The sequence below is a fragment of the Drosophila virilis genome, chromosome 5, assembly GCF_030788295.1.
Source record: "Drosophila virilis strain 15010-1051.87 chromosome 5, Dvir_AGI_RSII-ME, whole genome shotgun sequence".
NCBI classification, from domain to species: Eukaryota; Metazoa; Arthropoda; class Insecta; order Diptera; family Drosophilidae; genus Drosophila; species Drosophila virilis.
The window spans coordinates 1,937,097-1,952,608 of NC_091547.1; the positions used below are offsets into that span (position 1 = coordinate 1,937,097).

Sequence of the window (15,512 nt, forward strand, 5' to 3'; positions counted from 1 at the left end):
GCCAATATCAAAGTTGTGCCAAAAGTTTTATTAGCTACAAACGCGTCGATGTTTCTTGTTGTTGCTGTTGCTGTTGCTTATGATCCAGTTGTTGTTGTTGTTGTTGTTGTCGTTAATATGTTGTATGCGCATTTAGCGGGCCGTGTAATTAATTAAGTTGTTTTGTGGCTGTTGTTGATCAGCAAAAACACGACGCTAAATTAAAGGCCTCGCCGCCAGAGCAAAATCAATAAATAAACTTTGTGCAGCTTACAGGTACATTCATTTTTCACCTCTCGCACACACCTGCACACACACAGACAGTTGCAATCCATCCTTGAAACTAGCTAAGCGACAGGTAACAGCAGCCGCTCGTCCGCTCACCTGTGCTGCCCACGCTGACACCGAACAACTTTGGCCCCATTGAAGTTTTACCCTGCAGCTGGAGCAGGGATCGGGATAGGGGGCTGCATGCTGCGTGCTGCATGTTAAATTGAGATTGTGGGTGAGACTGCGACTGCGACTTCGACTGCGACTGTGACTGCGACTGTGACTGCGCCATGTCCTGGAGCATACGCTTGATTTCCTAACTAAGCACGCAAATGAAGCGTGCACGCATCAAGGATGCGCCTCTTTCTCTGTCGCCAGCTCGAGTCCTGTGCGATGCACAAAGCGCACGGAGGACGCAGGATGCGCGGCACGCAGCACTTCTCAAGCAATGAGGAAAGTACGAGAGAGAGAGAAAGAACGAGAGAGAGATAGAGAGAGTGAGGGAGAGGGAGAGAGCGAGTGTGTCATGAGATCAAACTGTGTTTAATCGTTAAAATTATGCAATCGAAACGGAGTTGCACAGTGGTGCGATATATAATGAAAATGCGAGCAAAAAAAAATGATTGAATGAAATGAAAGTTCAATTTATAGAATATTCAAAGATTGACAATAAATAAATTCTACATAAATTTGATATTTTTACAAATATTTTGTTTTCTTGCTGGAGAATTTTATATTTCGATAATATCTTATGCTATAAATTTTCAGCCACATGACAGCATTTTAGTTGACGAAAAAAAACAAAGGAAAGAAAGCATTTGAATAATTCTTTTAATTATTAATAAATTATTATGACTTTTTTCGTTGGTGTTTCATTAAAAATTGAATAAACAAACAAAATTGGAGAAAAAACTAGATAATCAGCAAGTATTAACCGGCTTTGTTCGGGCAAGCTAAAGTTGAATTCAAAGATCTGTTTTTGGGCTAGATGATCTACGAATAGACATAAGTCTCAAGTTATTACAATGAAGATCTTTAATCTTGTAAAATCCAATAGCAAAGAGGGACAAACGCTTTTTGTGGGATGCAGTTCCGCAATATGTGAATAGCAAAACTTTACAGATTGAGCTGTGCATTGCTGATCAATCAGTCAGTCAGTCAGTCAATCCATCAAACCAATTTGAGCAACACTTTTAAGGGCTATTCTAAAGATCTGAGGCAGCTGTTATCGAGCGCTCAAAGCAGTCTTCGCCAGATAGATATAGATACGCTAGATGAGAGATTTGTCATCTGTTGTCGTTTGGTCAACCGATAAATGTTATTAGAACCTTGTCTAAGACAACGCCGTCGACTTTGGCTCGTGTTGCGTCAATTAGCAGATCGCGCTACGAGCTGCGGCGCCGACAAACGACGCTGGGGTTCGCCTATATATAGGCCACATATACAGCTGACTGGTCAGTTGTTTGGTTTGTGTTTGGAGTCGGAGCGACATGACGGGCACGAGTTACGATAGCGTTGAGAAGACCTGGTCGGGTCCAAAAGACAAGGAGTACTATGGCCCCGACATGACGCTGGGCGAGGTGGCGCTGCTCATACTGAAGCTGCATGCGGACAATGTGATGCAGATCTTTGATCCGACGGGCGAGACCCTGACCGGCGCCCAGCTGTACGAGCAGAGTCGTCGTCTGGCCCACGCCTTTCAGCATCTGAAGCTGCATCGCGGCGATGTGGTGGGCATATCCGCCAAAAATACCACCTATCTAACCGAGGTGGTTATTGCCGCCCTGCTAAGTGGCACGCCCATAAACCCATTGCACCCTGACTTTGACAAGGGTAAGTGCAAAATCTAGAGAAATCTTCTTGCATATTCATATTCGAATCCAACAGAAACGGTCGCCTATATGTACGAAATAACCAAGCCGAAGGTCATCTTTTGCGATCTGGACAACTATGAGACCTTGGCGGCCGTTAAGAAGAGCTTGAAATTCAAGACGGAACTCATTTTGCTGTGCGGCAGCCTGCCGGGCGTGCGTAATATCCAAGATCTGCTGCAAGATGGCTGCAATGACTATGACCCGAAAACGCTGTAGGTAGAGCTACAGTTGAACTTGAGAGCCAAAGCTTAAGATCGTTTCCACAGGTTTGCCTGCCCGCATTTGAGCGGCGACGATACGGCCTTCATCATCACCTCCTCGGGGGTAACCGGTTTGCCAAAAGGTGTCACGCGCTCGCATCGCAGTCTGCTGAACAACACCAAAATGTACGTCGATCTATTGATCAAGCAAAGGATTGTGCAGGCAATACTGATCCTCCCTCTCTCTCTCTCTCTCTCTCTCTCTCTCTCTCTTTGTCGATGCAGCCCACAGCTGTTCACCTCGGAGACGGTGGTCTTTTGCTTCAGCCCCCTGTACTGGGTTTCGTGCGTCTTCACGCTGCTCGTCTCGCTGGTGAATGGCTGCAAGCGCGTGATTACCAATAAACCCTTCAGTGTGGACTATTTCGCCGAGCTGGTGGCGCGTCATAAGGTCAGCTTTGTGCTAACCGTGCCGCATCACATGGCGCTGCTGGCGAAGAGCCAACGCACGGATCTGGCCGAGCAGCTGCAGTCGGTGCAGTCGTTTATCTGCAGCGGCTCCAAGCTGCCACTCGGCATCTGGCGTCGCCTGTACGAGCTGCTGGGCAGCGACAGATTTGCCGTGCTCTATGGTCTCTCAGAGATCAGTGGCGTTAGCAAGAATGTGGGCGGTCCGCTGGGCAGCGAGGGCAGGCTGTTGCGCAACGTTCAGGTGCGCATTGTGGACGAGCAGGGCAATGCGCTGGGCCCCAATCAGACGGGCCACATTCACGTACGCCTCAATCAGCGCTGGGGCGGCTACTATCGCAATCCGCAGGACACACAGACAACGGTCACGCCCGATGGCCAGTGGCTGCTGACGGGCGATCATGGCTACTTTGACGACGAGGGCTGCCTGCACTTTCAGACCCGCGACACGGACGTCTTCAAGTACAACAACATTCCCATCTATCCCAAGCAGATCGAGGATGTTATCCTCCAATTGCCCGGCGTTCATGAGGCGGCCATCTTTGCTGTGCCCGACGAAATATCCACCAATCTGACAGCCTGCGCTGTTGTGCGCGAACAGAACGAGGAGGGTCAACAGCTCACCGCGGAGAAGATCAGCGGCATTGTGGCGGAGCATTTGAGCGAGGCCTTTCATCTACGTGGTGGGGTTTACTTTGTGGATGAACTGCCCAAGACCACAAATAACAAAATACAAAGGCGTCGCATTCTGGCGGAATTGAAGCAACACTATGGGGTCACGCATTTGTAAATCAAATTTCAATAAAGTATGAACTATTAAAACCCAAATGAATCATTTCTGAGAGAGACAAACTAAAATTCCTTCAAAGAGCAAGGCCTAGCTAGATTCCATCCAGGCTAAGCGCATCAAAAGTGAGAGAAATTTGGCATACTTTGGCATTGACAAATTTCGAGTGAAGCCTAAAGGCTGACATCAGCTCAACAGATCCGTTGTATAACTATATTAATTAAATTACTGAATCAAGAGGAAAATTACTTGAGTGGAAACGTTTCCGACTCGTTCTTGGCCCACTCGAACGTCTGGTGACTGCTCTAGATGTCGCCAGCCAGACCAAATCAGCATCTATTTAAACAAACTTCGGTTGACAATAACAAAAACAAAAAGACAAAGACTGCGCAGATCACAACAACAAGAGGAGCAAGACGTTGTCTGGCAACGTGTCGCGGCAATTAGCGAGTCGGTATTTGCTTCCTATTTACGACTTGCAGCGTATAAAAACCTAGCGAGACGCAGTAAATCACTTAGTTGTAGAACAATCGCGACACCAGCAAGATGTTTGGCAACGCCTCCTGTGAGGTGCACTACGATGCCGCGACACGCACCTGGCTGGGGCCGCGGGGCAAGGAGTTCTACGGTCCCGAAATGACGCTCGGCGAGGTGACGATGCGTGTGCTGAATCTGAATGCGGACAAGGTGCTGCAGCAGTGCGATATTACGGGTGTGCAGCTGACGGGCGCTCAGCTAGCCCGACAGGGCCTCATCATTGAGCAGGCTTTCAAGCGGCTGGGTTTGCAGTGCGGCGATGTTGTTGGCATTTCGGCAAGTAATACAACCTATCTGACGGGCGTTACCATTGCGGCCATGCTCTGCGGCACGCCCATCAATCCATTGCATCCGGATTTCGATCAGGGTACGGCACTTATAGGAATTATTACTTGATCAGCTACTCAAGAAATTCCTTCCGCAGCGACCGTCAAGTACATGTACGATATCACAGAACCGAAGCTGATCTTCTGCGATGTGGAGAACTATGCGATTATCAAAGCAGTCAACGAGCAGCTGGCCAAACCGGCTTTGATCTACCTGGTGAACGGCCACATTGAGGGTGTGCGCGATGTCAGCGAACTTTTGCGTGAGGAGTGCATAGCACCAGCTGCGTAAGTTATGCATTTAGCCTTGACTTTCGCTTGCTAATAAGCCCTTCCGCAGCTATGTGCCCTGCCCCAAGCTGAATGGCGATCACACCGCCTTCATTGTGTGCTCCTCGGGCACAACGGGCATGCCAAAGGGTGTGACCCGTTCGCATCGCAGCCTGATATGCAATTGTAAGAAGTAAGCGGGTGTGCTCCGTAGAAAGCTAACTCTTGTTAACCGGCAACTCTTTTGTAGTCCGAACACCTATACCCGGGACACGATCGTGCTGTCGTTCAGTCCGCTCTACTGGATCTCCGGCACATACATGCTGCTGGCCAACCTGCTGAATGGCTGCAAACGCATCATCACCCATCGACCGTACACCGTGGAGTACCTGCTGCAGGTGGTCGCCCGGCATCAGGTGACCTTTCTGTTCCTGGCCTCGCATCAGATAGCGCTGCTCTCCAAATGCCAAGACGATGTGGCCAAGATCAGAGCTCAGCTGGAATCGGTGCGCGTGCTGATTGGCGCCGGGTCAAAGGTGTGCAAGGCCGTCTCGCGGCGCATGTACGAGCTGATCGGGAATATGCGCTTCGTGGTCGGCTACGGCCTGTCCGAGGTGGGTGGCATCAGCAAGAATCTGGGCGGACCGCTGGGCAGCGAGGGCAAGGTTATGCGCAATGTGGAGCTGCGCGTCCTGGACAAGCTGCGCATGCCGCTGGGCATTAACGAGGTGGGCATCATCTATGCGCGCCTGCGCTACAAATGGGCGGGCTACTATCGCAATCCGGAGGCCACCAAACGCGCTCTCAGTCCCGACGGCCAGTGGCTGCGAACGGGCGACATTGGTTACCTCGATAGCGAGGGCTACCTGTACATACAGACGCGCGACACGGATGTCTTCAAGTACAACAACTTTCAGATCTATCCCGAGCAGATTGAGGAGTTCATACTACGTCTGCCCGGCGTCAGCGAGGCCTGCGTCTTCGGCATACCAAACGAGGTGTCCAGCAATCTGACAGCCTGCGCTGTGGTGCGCACCTCCGACCTGGAGGGTCAGAAACTGACAGCGGATCAAGTGCGCAACATCGTGGAGCGCTACTTGAGTGGCGCCTATCATATACGCGGCGGCGTCTACTTTCTGAAGGCCTTGCCCAAGACCTCCAATGACAAGCTGCAGCGGCGCAAGGTGCCCGAACTAGTCAAGAGCTTGGGCTTAGTTGCCGAATAGAACTGCATACCATATCTATATATAGGTTAAGTTTTTTATTTTTGTCGATCGTTGTGTCTGAAGCTCGGCATATAGATCACTGAAACTCTATCGAACTGAACAGTTCAGTAGAAATTTACATCTGTTGACAATAGTCTACCTAAGGAAATATCTCCGAAACTTGATCAATTCACCTGCGCTGATCAGTTTAAATGAAAGATCATTTTAATATGGCGTAAAGAGCTGCCCATCTTGGCAGCGAGCAGTAAATATGAAGATCACTTTGAAATAATATAAATCAACTTCAGGTACAGAAATGATAATTTAAAGATCAGTTAAGTTTAGTTTACAGATCAAGTTTATCAAAAAGATCAAATGTTATTCCTAAATGCAAATGTAAAGATCAGTACATATAAAATGATTCTTTGGCAAGATCTACATGTATCCAAACCTATCGGGATGTGCCCATAAATGTTTTAATGATGATCAAACTGGTGAAGATCAGTTCCTTTGTCTTGTTAAATGTTGAAGATTCGTTTCCTTTAACGATCAAGTTGATGGATCATATTGAATGCGTAACTTTTAATATAAAGACCTGATCGAGCTTATACCTTCAGATTAACCTAACTCAATTTGAATATATGAGACAGTAATTTGATCAGCAACGATCGTATTTGAATTGAAGATCAAAAAGTTTGACTGTAAGCGAAAGCTGATTTCAAGCAATTGTCATAGAGTTTGTGACACTGTGCCTTCGATTGGAACTAATGCCAGGGATTCAATGAATTTTAATAGAGATTGAAATTGTAAATGCAATGTGCCCCCGCACGCTCGAGACAAGCAACGGCTCGACTGGATGGCTGCTGGAAGTGCTGTTGGCCAATGACAAGCAATTTGTTATTTGTGGCACTCCTGTGGCTGCATTGAGTGCTCACTGTAGTCGGGCAAAAAGGCAAAGAAGTGCAACGGGCACGGGACAACATAAAATGAATTGAGAAATTAAAATTGCAATATGCAATACATATTTTATTGTATATATATATGCGACACGATTCGACTGCCGATTGAGGTTAACATTTGGACATTTGACAAATGCCAAATGAAATGCGGCCAAAACACGATTCAATTTGCGTAGCTTCGACCGTGTCCATGTCCTGGCTAACCGACTGACTGGCCGAGTGGCCGAGTGGCCGAGTGGCAAGTGTAGGGATGGCACGGCTAAAGGTAAACTAACTAAGCCCTAACAATATGCTACGGCCATCTGCATTGTGCAACTAATGCGGATTATCCCCGGGGGCTTTGCAAACTGCACCCAAGGTGTAAATTTGTCTCTGCCAGGGATTTGCATGGCCAAGTGAATAGGCATGAACGAACGAATGCATGAATGAATGACTCTATGAATGCATAGTTACAGCCAGCCAACCCTGAGCCTAGTTACCCAGTTTTGCTGCTTAACACTTTCACAAAAAAAAACAGAATTCAAATCATTTTTAGCCCGTTTAAGCTGTTGACATGAGCCTCAACCTTTGAGCAACAGCAAGACTTCCAGAGACCTAACGAGCATTCCAGATTTCTTCTCTTTCTTCAGATGCTTACCATCAGCTCCTATATAAGATATGCAGCCTTGATTAACTTCGTTCTCTATATTCCGATCTTTATGAAATTTTCAGTGCTTAAGTGTGGCAGAGTAAAGTGTGTGCATACCAAGGTTCAAGGATATACCTTTAAAAATAAGGGTTCTTTTCAGGGAAGAATGTTGCGAGATATAAAAAACGTGAAGTATTTTTAATATCATAAGAGAACCCACATGCCACATATAGTGCATATATCTCTTATAATTTTCGAGCTGTGCTCTTCAAATCGATATTTATCGATACTGTGCGATAAAGCTGATATCTCGAGTGGCTCTTTCATATATTTCTCAAGTTTCAACTCTGTAGCTTTTGTAACTTCCTGCTGTCTATGACACACATTAAGCTTTTATCCATTTGCAATGGATTCAGGGTATTAAGTTAAGCTTCAATAGACGGCCTGGCAACCTGTTCAAATATTTTGCTCGAATTACAAGCGGCACAAACAAAGAAACAACTAAAATTCCTGTGTGCCTCGAGAGTTGTTGGCAGAGAAACAAACAAGTGCAAAGACAACTGAAATGCCTTCTGAGGCCAACTGCTGAGTGCAAGCAGCATTTTCATTGATTTGCAGAAGAAATTTATTAAATTGAGGCTTGATTGCAAAATAAAAACGATTTGCCGCAATGAAAACTGTTATGCCATTATTCAAATGCAATTTATCGAACGGCGCCCATTTGCCATCAACAGCTCCTCTCCATGTCCATGCCGAGATAAATGCAAAGCTATATTCCAAATGCCACTCAAAGCACATCAATTGAAAATTCATGGAATTGCATTAATGCCCATGCCACAAAGGGAGCATTTCTCTAACAGTAGGCGGCACGTGAGCTCTTGCCACACGTTGCAACCGAAATCAAAGCACATTTTTGTCACATTTTACGAACTAGCACAGTTTGAGGCACAAATAAATATGAGAATATGTTTATTTATTTTCTGTTTTGCAAAGGGTATTAGTAGTTTGTCAGACAATATGCAACTAATAGCAAGAGATATCTCCGACCACATAAAATGGCCACATTTCTCACTGTTAAAATTTTCCATAAGCATTTTTCTTAAAGCTCACAAAAGTAGCTTAGAAAATTTCATTGAGTTATGAGCTACAAATTATTGAAATTTAAATTTAAAATCATATAAATAATATTTCAAAGTTTTTTATATTTGAAAAACACTCATCAACTCCACGTATAGCTTGTATATGCCCAGAATACGTGCCGTATTTTATTTATGTTATTTCGCCTTTTTTCTCGAGTCCACAAATATGTTGTTGCCCTACCATCGAGATAGCATGCAACAAATTTCAAATTGTAAGAAAGATAAAAAAGAAAATATGGCATACGAATAAAGCCAACAATTTTTGCTTAACATGTTTGCATATTTATTTGAATTTTTTATAGATGCAACAAATATTTGGCCAAAGCGCAAACAAAAGGGAAAAACAACAACAAAAGCAGAAAATTGAAAATAATGCAAAAACACTTTAAAGTTGCATAAAGGATTTCCGCAGCATATGAAAAATGTAAGGTACAAGGAATAACATGGGCTGTACCAAAAAAAAAAAAAAAAAACTAGCTAGAGTGCTCGAGTAGTCGGGTGTGCCCGACTAGTAGATGCCCTGTTGGGCAAGCCCTTGAGGGAGATTCTATATACGAAAATGCAAGTTCATATTTTTAGATTATGTATACCCTACGAGAACCCACGGCCTGAGAGTTTTAGTTATTAAAAGCTTTGAGTTATTGTTGAAATACCCAAACTGATATCGATATTTATCGATTTCTTGGAAACGGCCTGGGCAGGCTATGATTCGCACAACAAAAAACAAGTCTCCAGCACTTTTCGTCCTCAGCTTTCGCCAGGTAATTGCCCCTTGCAGCCTGCTAGAGTGTGTACAGGGTATAACGAACACAATCATAATAAAAACGACAACAACAACAACAAATAATGATTACAATATGAATTTGGGTGGAACAAGGCGCCGCTGCGTTTTATAATTAAACAAGCAATATTTTGCTCTAGGGTTGATCTGACAGAGAACAAGAGAGTAAGAGAGAGAGGGAGGTAGAGAGTGGGGCATGTGCGTGAGTGACAGAGAGAGAGAGAGAGAGAGAGGTAGCTTAGGTGGCGCGTCCCGCATGTGGCATAGCATATGTCCTGCGCCGCCGAGCGTGTCCTGCTGACGCGGACGCGGACGCACATCTGCCGTGCGTTGATTTCGACGAGGAGGGGTTGAAAAAATAAAGTGCTGCATGCCCAAAGTGGTGGCAAATATATATGAAAAAAAAAAATGAAAACAGAAAAAGCCGTTACTATTGCTATCAGCCCAACCTGGTCTTATCAATGCTCTGCTCTGGATCTTAGGCGGGGAAAGGGGAAAGCTGCGTTGTGGCATACAAGAGGAATTTATGCTGTCCGTGACAAGCTCCACAAGAGCCTGGGAATACGAGCATGTGGTCTCGCTGCACTTCAGCACAGCCTGATACATTTTTCAGCACACACCCACACACACACACACACACCCACTCAGCATGTGCCTATGTGACCCACTTGGCAGCTGAACGCTCGCCACATTCAAATCAACTTCAAGTTCATGCAATTTTAATGCCAGGTGGGCAGAGGCCGCAGCTGCGGCAGGTCGGGGCCAGCGGGTAAAGAGGGGGGGGTGGCAAGGTAACAGCGGGGCAGCAGAAGCGTGCAGCTGACTTGCGGCCAAGGCTCAGCCGCCCACTCGTCACAGCGAAAGCTGCGTGGTTAACATTTGCTGTGCCGGACAGCTGTATCCATGAATGTATCTATAAATACACTGAGCGAAAGTCAGCTTAACTTACCTTAAGCCGCAAATAACTTGAATTAAGCACAAAAGTCTTCAAGCGTTTTTGTTGTAATAGCAACACTCCTAAATGCAAATCTTAACCCAAGCAATCTTCTGCTTCCATTGAGCTGCATCCATGAATGTATCTATACACTGAGCGAAAATCAACCAAAATATTGTCTTAATTTAAGCTACAAATAACTTAAACAGATCGAAAATTATTAAATATTTTTTATTTTAACTATAGTTATGGTCAAAATAAACTTGAAAGAAGAAGAAATCCGTATAAATTTGTTTCCAAAAATTTATGAAGCCCGCTTTTCTCTCAGTGTGCGTGTATCTATGTATCTGTATCTGCGGCAGCATCTATATATGTGTATCTGCAGCTATAACTGTGCGTTTGTCGGTTAGTAAAATTTATATTTTTGTTGCCTTGCGGTTTTCTGCACCACAGCCTAGTCAGAGGAAGATATATGCACACAACTAACTGTATATACTATATATGCATATGTAGATATATATATTACTCGATTTTATTGGCTCCTTTCTGGCGGGTTTATCTGCGAATGCGTTCGAGCGTGTGCCCCAGCTGCCGATGAGGCATTCATTTTTGATTTCACGCACTTTTGATTGATGAAAGGGCCTGAGCCAAAAAAGCGCCGACAAATTCCAAGAAGTGCAAAACCTGCGGGCAACCAAAAGATAAACGCACACACACACACAATAGTCACAAGTGTGTGTGTGTGTGTGTGTGTGTGTTTGTGGCACAAAGCTCGCTTTTAGCTGATAAGCGGCACATTTGCATTTTTGGCCGTGCATCTGTCAAAGCATCGAGCCGCCGCCTTTCCGGACAGATAAGCCGCCAAAGAAATGCCCGCAATTGTTTTGTTTGGCCGAGCCTTCTTCAGTCAACTATAAAGTCCAAGTTGAAGAAGAAGAAGAAGGGCGTTTGTCCTGGGCCGCAGCTGGCGTTGTGCGCATTTTAATTTCCTTTAACTTTAAGCGAAGCCCAGAAATGTGGCACAAAGAGCTGCCACCTACCCCTCGAAGGACGCGTGTCCTTAGCCGTCTGTTGCCACGCTTCGCAGCGCCCACAAGGGGCTGGGCTAAGGCCAGGAATGTGTACACATATTATCCCTACATATATATATATATATATACCCTTACGGGTAGGCGTTACGTGTTGCTGCCTGCCACACGCCGCGTCGCAGTTGAGCGCCTTTTCGTAATGGCCCACTGGCTAATAGTTCACTTTTCATCGGTCTAAGGAAAAGCTGAAAAGCAAAAGGCACATGCCACGCTTACGACTCCTGCTTAATATTATTTTTTATGTATATCTCCCTTTTTCAAGGCCAACTCTAAATGAGAACAGAAGAAGAAGAAGAAGAGTCTATCAAGAACCTCCAATTGAAGAACGAGAAGAAATTTGAGTCCAGTTTAAGAAAGTCTTCTTTCATTCAACATTAAGAAAATTTAAATAATATAATGAAAATAATTTCGACTCACCCTTTTCAACTGGAATATGCCCTGGAAGATAAAGAAAAACAAAATTAACATATCATATATAATTAATATTCTAGAGTTAGTTTATTATTATTTTGAATTATTACAAGTTTGATTTTTGGATAAGAAACAATATTAAATTCCATCTATAAGTCTTGAAAATATTATAACAATCAGACCATAGATATTGAAGTTATTGCTAAGTCCCTTCAATCAAACAGCGGGTTTGAACCGTCAACTTCGTTGCTCAGTGGTTCAAATCGTCAAGCTACTGTTGTTCAGCGGCTCTAACGCAGATATTATATTTCGAATAAAGTGGTTATTAAAGATTTTGATTTTGATAAAATGGCTTCAACCAAACACTCGCCAGCGGGTTTGAACCCTCGACTTCGCTACACAGTTGTTCGCAGCCTCAACATCAGCTCTACGTTTGCTTACACAGCTTTAAATAATTATGTTATGACCATAAACACGAAAGTTATTGAATAATAGGATATTGTTTAAACTCTTCAATCAAACGCTGGGTTTGAACCCTCAACTTCTTTACTCATTTACTCGAATCCGAAGGCTCACATAGTTCAGCGGCGCGAACGCAGACGCTTCTCATTAAAGAATAGGTTTTAATGAAATCTCTTCAATCAGAAACTTTTCTGCGGGTTTGAATCCTTAACTTCGCTGCTCAGTGGTTCGAATCGTAAAAGTTATGTTGCTTAGCGGCTCCAACGGCTCTTAAATCTAAGAAAAGGTTTTTATTAAATCTCATTAATCAAGAATTGAGTTTGAACCCTCAAATTCGTTGCTTAGTGACGAAGACTTAGAAGACTCAAACCCTCAACCACGCGGCTCTTTCTCTACCTGAGCCTCTCTGATATACGTAATCTAATGTTTATGTGCAACATTCAACGCAGACACTTCTAGTTAAATGGAGCGCATTGGACACGCAACTTGTCAGCGGCGCCCACGCAACGCGAACGGACTCGGGTCGGAAATCTAATCATGAGTGCAGTGCGTGGGCTGATTGCAAAGGCGAAGGCGGCCGTCTCAAGGTCGTAGAATATGCAATGCGAAACTGAGCTGGCAATACGCAATATTCTACCCCCTGCCCCCACACACACATACACCTCTAACCCGACTGCATAAACTTGGCTCGTTTGCCGAGCAAAATATGCTTGCCTTCGCTTTATGCGAGCAAATATTTGCTAAACTTTATTAAACCAAGCCACAACTCACTTCAGGCTTCAGATTTGCGACTTTATATATACATATATATGAGTTTATGTTTATGCCTCTGACGAGTGGTCGTTCGGTTGTGCGTGTGTGTGTGTGTGCGTGTGTGTGTTTGGAGCCAGTCAAGCAAATAAGAAAAAGTATCTACGCTTATCGCTGCAAGCATTTAAAAGCTGAAGCTTGAAGCGTAAACAAATATTTGTCATGTTAAAAATATTTTTTTCTCATTTCGTTTTTCTTATTTGTGTGTGTGCCTCCTAACGGGAAACGGAAAAACTCGCCTGAGCAACGTTTTTCAATGCATTTAATCAGATCTGAGCGAGAGCCAACCGATAAGATAAGCTGGCACATATCGTGTCTACCTATGTACAAAAGGGATGAGAGTTTATTTTTTTTTTATGAATTTTGCTTGGCTTGGGGTTTGCCTAAGGCAAACACGCATAGTGGGAAATCAAAATCAGGTGAGATAATCACATTCCAGGCCGAAGCACTTGAGCTGTTTGCACCTGATTAAAGCATGCATTCGTTTATGATAAGCGTAAATATTATTTTTATTTATTTTAAATAATAAGAAGCGAACGGCCTTAAATCATTAGTCAACACTGTTTTATATGTGCTAGTATGTATTAATGGGCATTATATCATAATTTCGTTACTCAACACTGTTTTTCATAATACCTTTTTTTATGTGAAACCGAACAGCTATTGTTATTCTTAAACTTGGACATTGTTGGGCATTTAATTATTATGTCATTACTCAACACTGTTTTATAGCTCTTGTTATTCTTGGGATTGTTCTTTTTTGCGCAATTCATCAGATGTTTGTTGCATTACGTAATACTGCTCGATTAAATAACTTTCATAGATTTTTTACGTTAATCAACACTGTTTTCCTCTTTCCAATACCTTTTACATGTGCTTTTGTTGCTCTTTCGATTTGACTTTAAACAATTTTTAATTGCTGTAATTCTCGCAAAATTTGTAAAAATAGAAAGTTCTGCTAAATAAAAAACGCATTTAGTTGTAAAACACACGACAACAGCAATATTTTAGGCGATTCGAAACTCTATAAATATTTAATAAGTTCTGCCCCCAAACGATTTGGCAAAGCACTCGCCGCGGCAGTTGCAGGCAGTGAGTGGAGGCAAGGAGGGCAGGAGCACGAAGGCGCTTTTAAGTAGCTGCCAACATGGCGAGCATCTAAATTATATGCCCCATTGCTGCACCCCTTCCGCCCTGCCTCCTTGCCTCACGACTATTCAGAGCAAGGATTCGAGTTTTCAGGCTGGCCATCTGCTCCGCAGGCAGCTGCATTCAATTAATTTTACACGATGTAGCGAAAATCCAGCAAGCAGTGCGGGCAAAAACAAAACTAACGATAATTTTACAACACTAGCGCACTAGCGAGAGAGAGAGCGAAAGAGGGCGAGAGAGAGAGAGAGGCGTGCAAAGTGCAACAGAATTTAAAGCAAAAACTACGTTGTAATAACATTTTAACGATATTAGCACGAAAAATGTGGCCGGCACACAAAAGCGGAAAGTGGAAAGCTTAACGATGCTAAACGAGTGCAGCACAAGGCGACAAGGAGGAGTACAAAGGCAAAGGGCAGCGGCAGAGCAGGCATTAGAGAGCGCGTTAGAAGAGACTGCACGATGGCAGCAGGAGCGAGCGAGACGGCGCTAGCGGAAGCGACGTAAAGCAAAAGGCTGTTAGCGGCGCTTTGTGGCTGGCAAAAGCTGGCAAAAGCAAATCTGCAGCGCAAATTGTTCAAATAGTTTGGCTTTTGCACACACACACACACACACACACACACACACACACACGCGCATACACTGGCTGCAGCGTGAATAAACTTGAAAAAGTAGACAAAAATTTGGTGTGTTGTCTGCGACAACAAAAGCGAGCCGCATTGTTCAAATGCAGCGAGTTGTTACATAATCCACACACACACACACATGTTATTGCACTAAGACCCCACACACACACACACACACACACACACCAAGCACCGATAAGCAGCAGCGAAAAAAAAAACGTTTTACGCGTCGTTCTTAAAGCTCCATCGCATTATTTTCCACAGCATAAATTTCAACACTACAACACACGCACACACACGCACGCCCACACGATGCGTGTGTGTGTGTGTGTGTGTGCCCAAGTTTATGCAATGTTTTCGCTTGTTTTGCGTCATTGTCAACATTGTTATTTTATTTTTTTCTCTCGCCCGACGCTTTTGTTGCCTGCGCTTGTTAATATAAAAGCCGCTGCATTGTTAACTTGTTGCCATTGTTGTTGTTGTTGTCTTGTGGCAGATAGGCCACAGCAGCGTTATTGTTGTTGTTGTTCAACACTTGTAAATTGTGTGATTTTTCAGCACAAGTTTAAGCAACAAAGCGCCTCAAGTGAAGCGCATAGCATGCCGACT

At 44.2% G+C, this 15,512-nt stretch overlaps 2 protein-coding genes across 2 annotated transcripts; both read left to right on the forward strand.

The window, feature by feature from the left end:
* The first annotated feature begins 1,703 nt into the window (after window positions 1–1,703).
* LOC6635898 (luciferin 4-monooxygenase) lies at window positions 1,704–3,613 on the forward strand. The gene is made up of 4 exons (XM_002059387.4): window positions 1,704–2,082; window positions 2,137–2,335; window positions 2,390–2,509; window positions 2,609–3,613. Exons 1-4 carry the CDS (start codon window positions 1,740–1,742, stop codon window positions 3,579–3,581), a joined length of 1,635 nt encoding a protein of 544 aa, XP_002059423.1. The 5' UTR covers window positions 1,704–1,739; the 3' UTR covers window positions 3,582–3,613.
* A 477-nt stretch (window positions 3,614–4,090) lies between these two features.
* Window positions 4,091–6,526, forward strand: LOC6635899 (luciferin 4-monooxygenase). The gene is made up of 4 exons (XM_002059388.4): window positions 4,091–4,482; window positions 4,540–4,729; window positions 4,782–4,904; window positions 4,962–6,526. The coding sequence occupies exons 1-4, from the start codon at window positions 4,125–4,127 to the stop codon at window positions 5,935–5,937; spliced, it is 1,647 nt and encodes a 548-aa protein (XP_002059424.1). The 5' UTR covers window positions 4,091–4,124; the 3' UTR covers window positions 5,938–6,526.
* The last annotated feature ends 8,986 nt before the right edge of the window (window positions 6,527–15,512 follow it).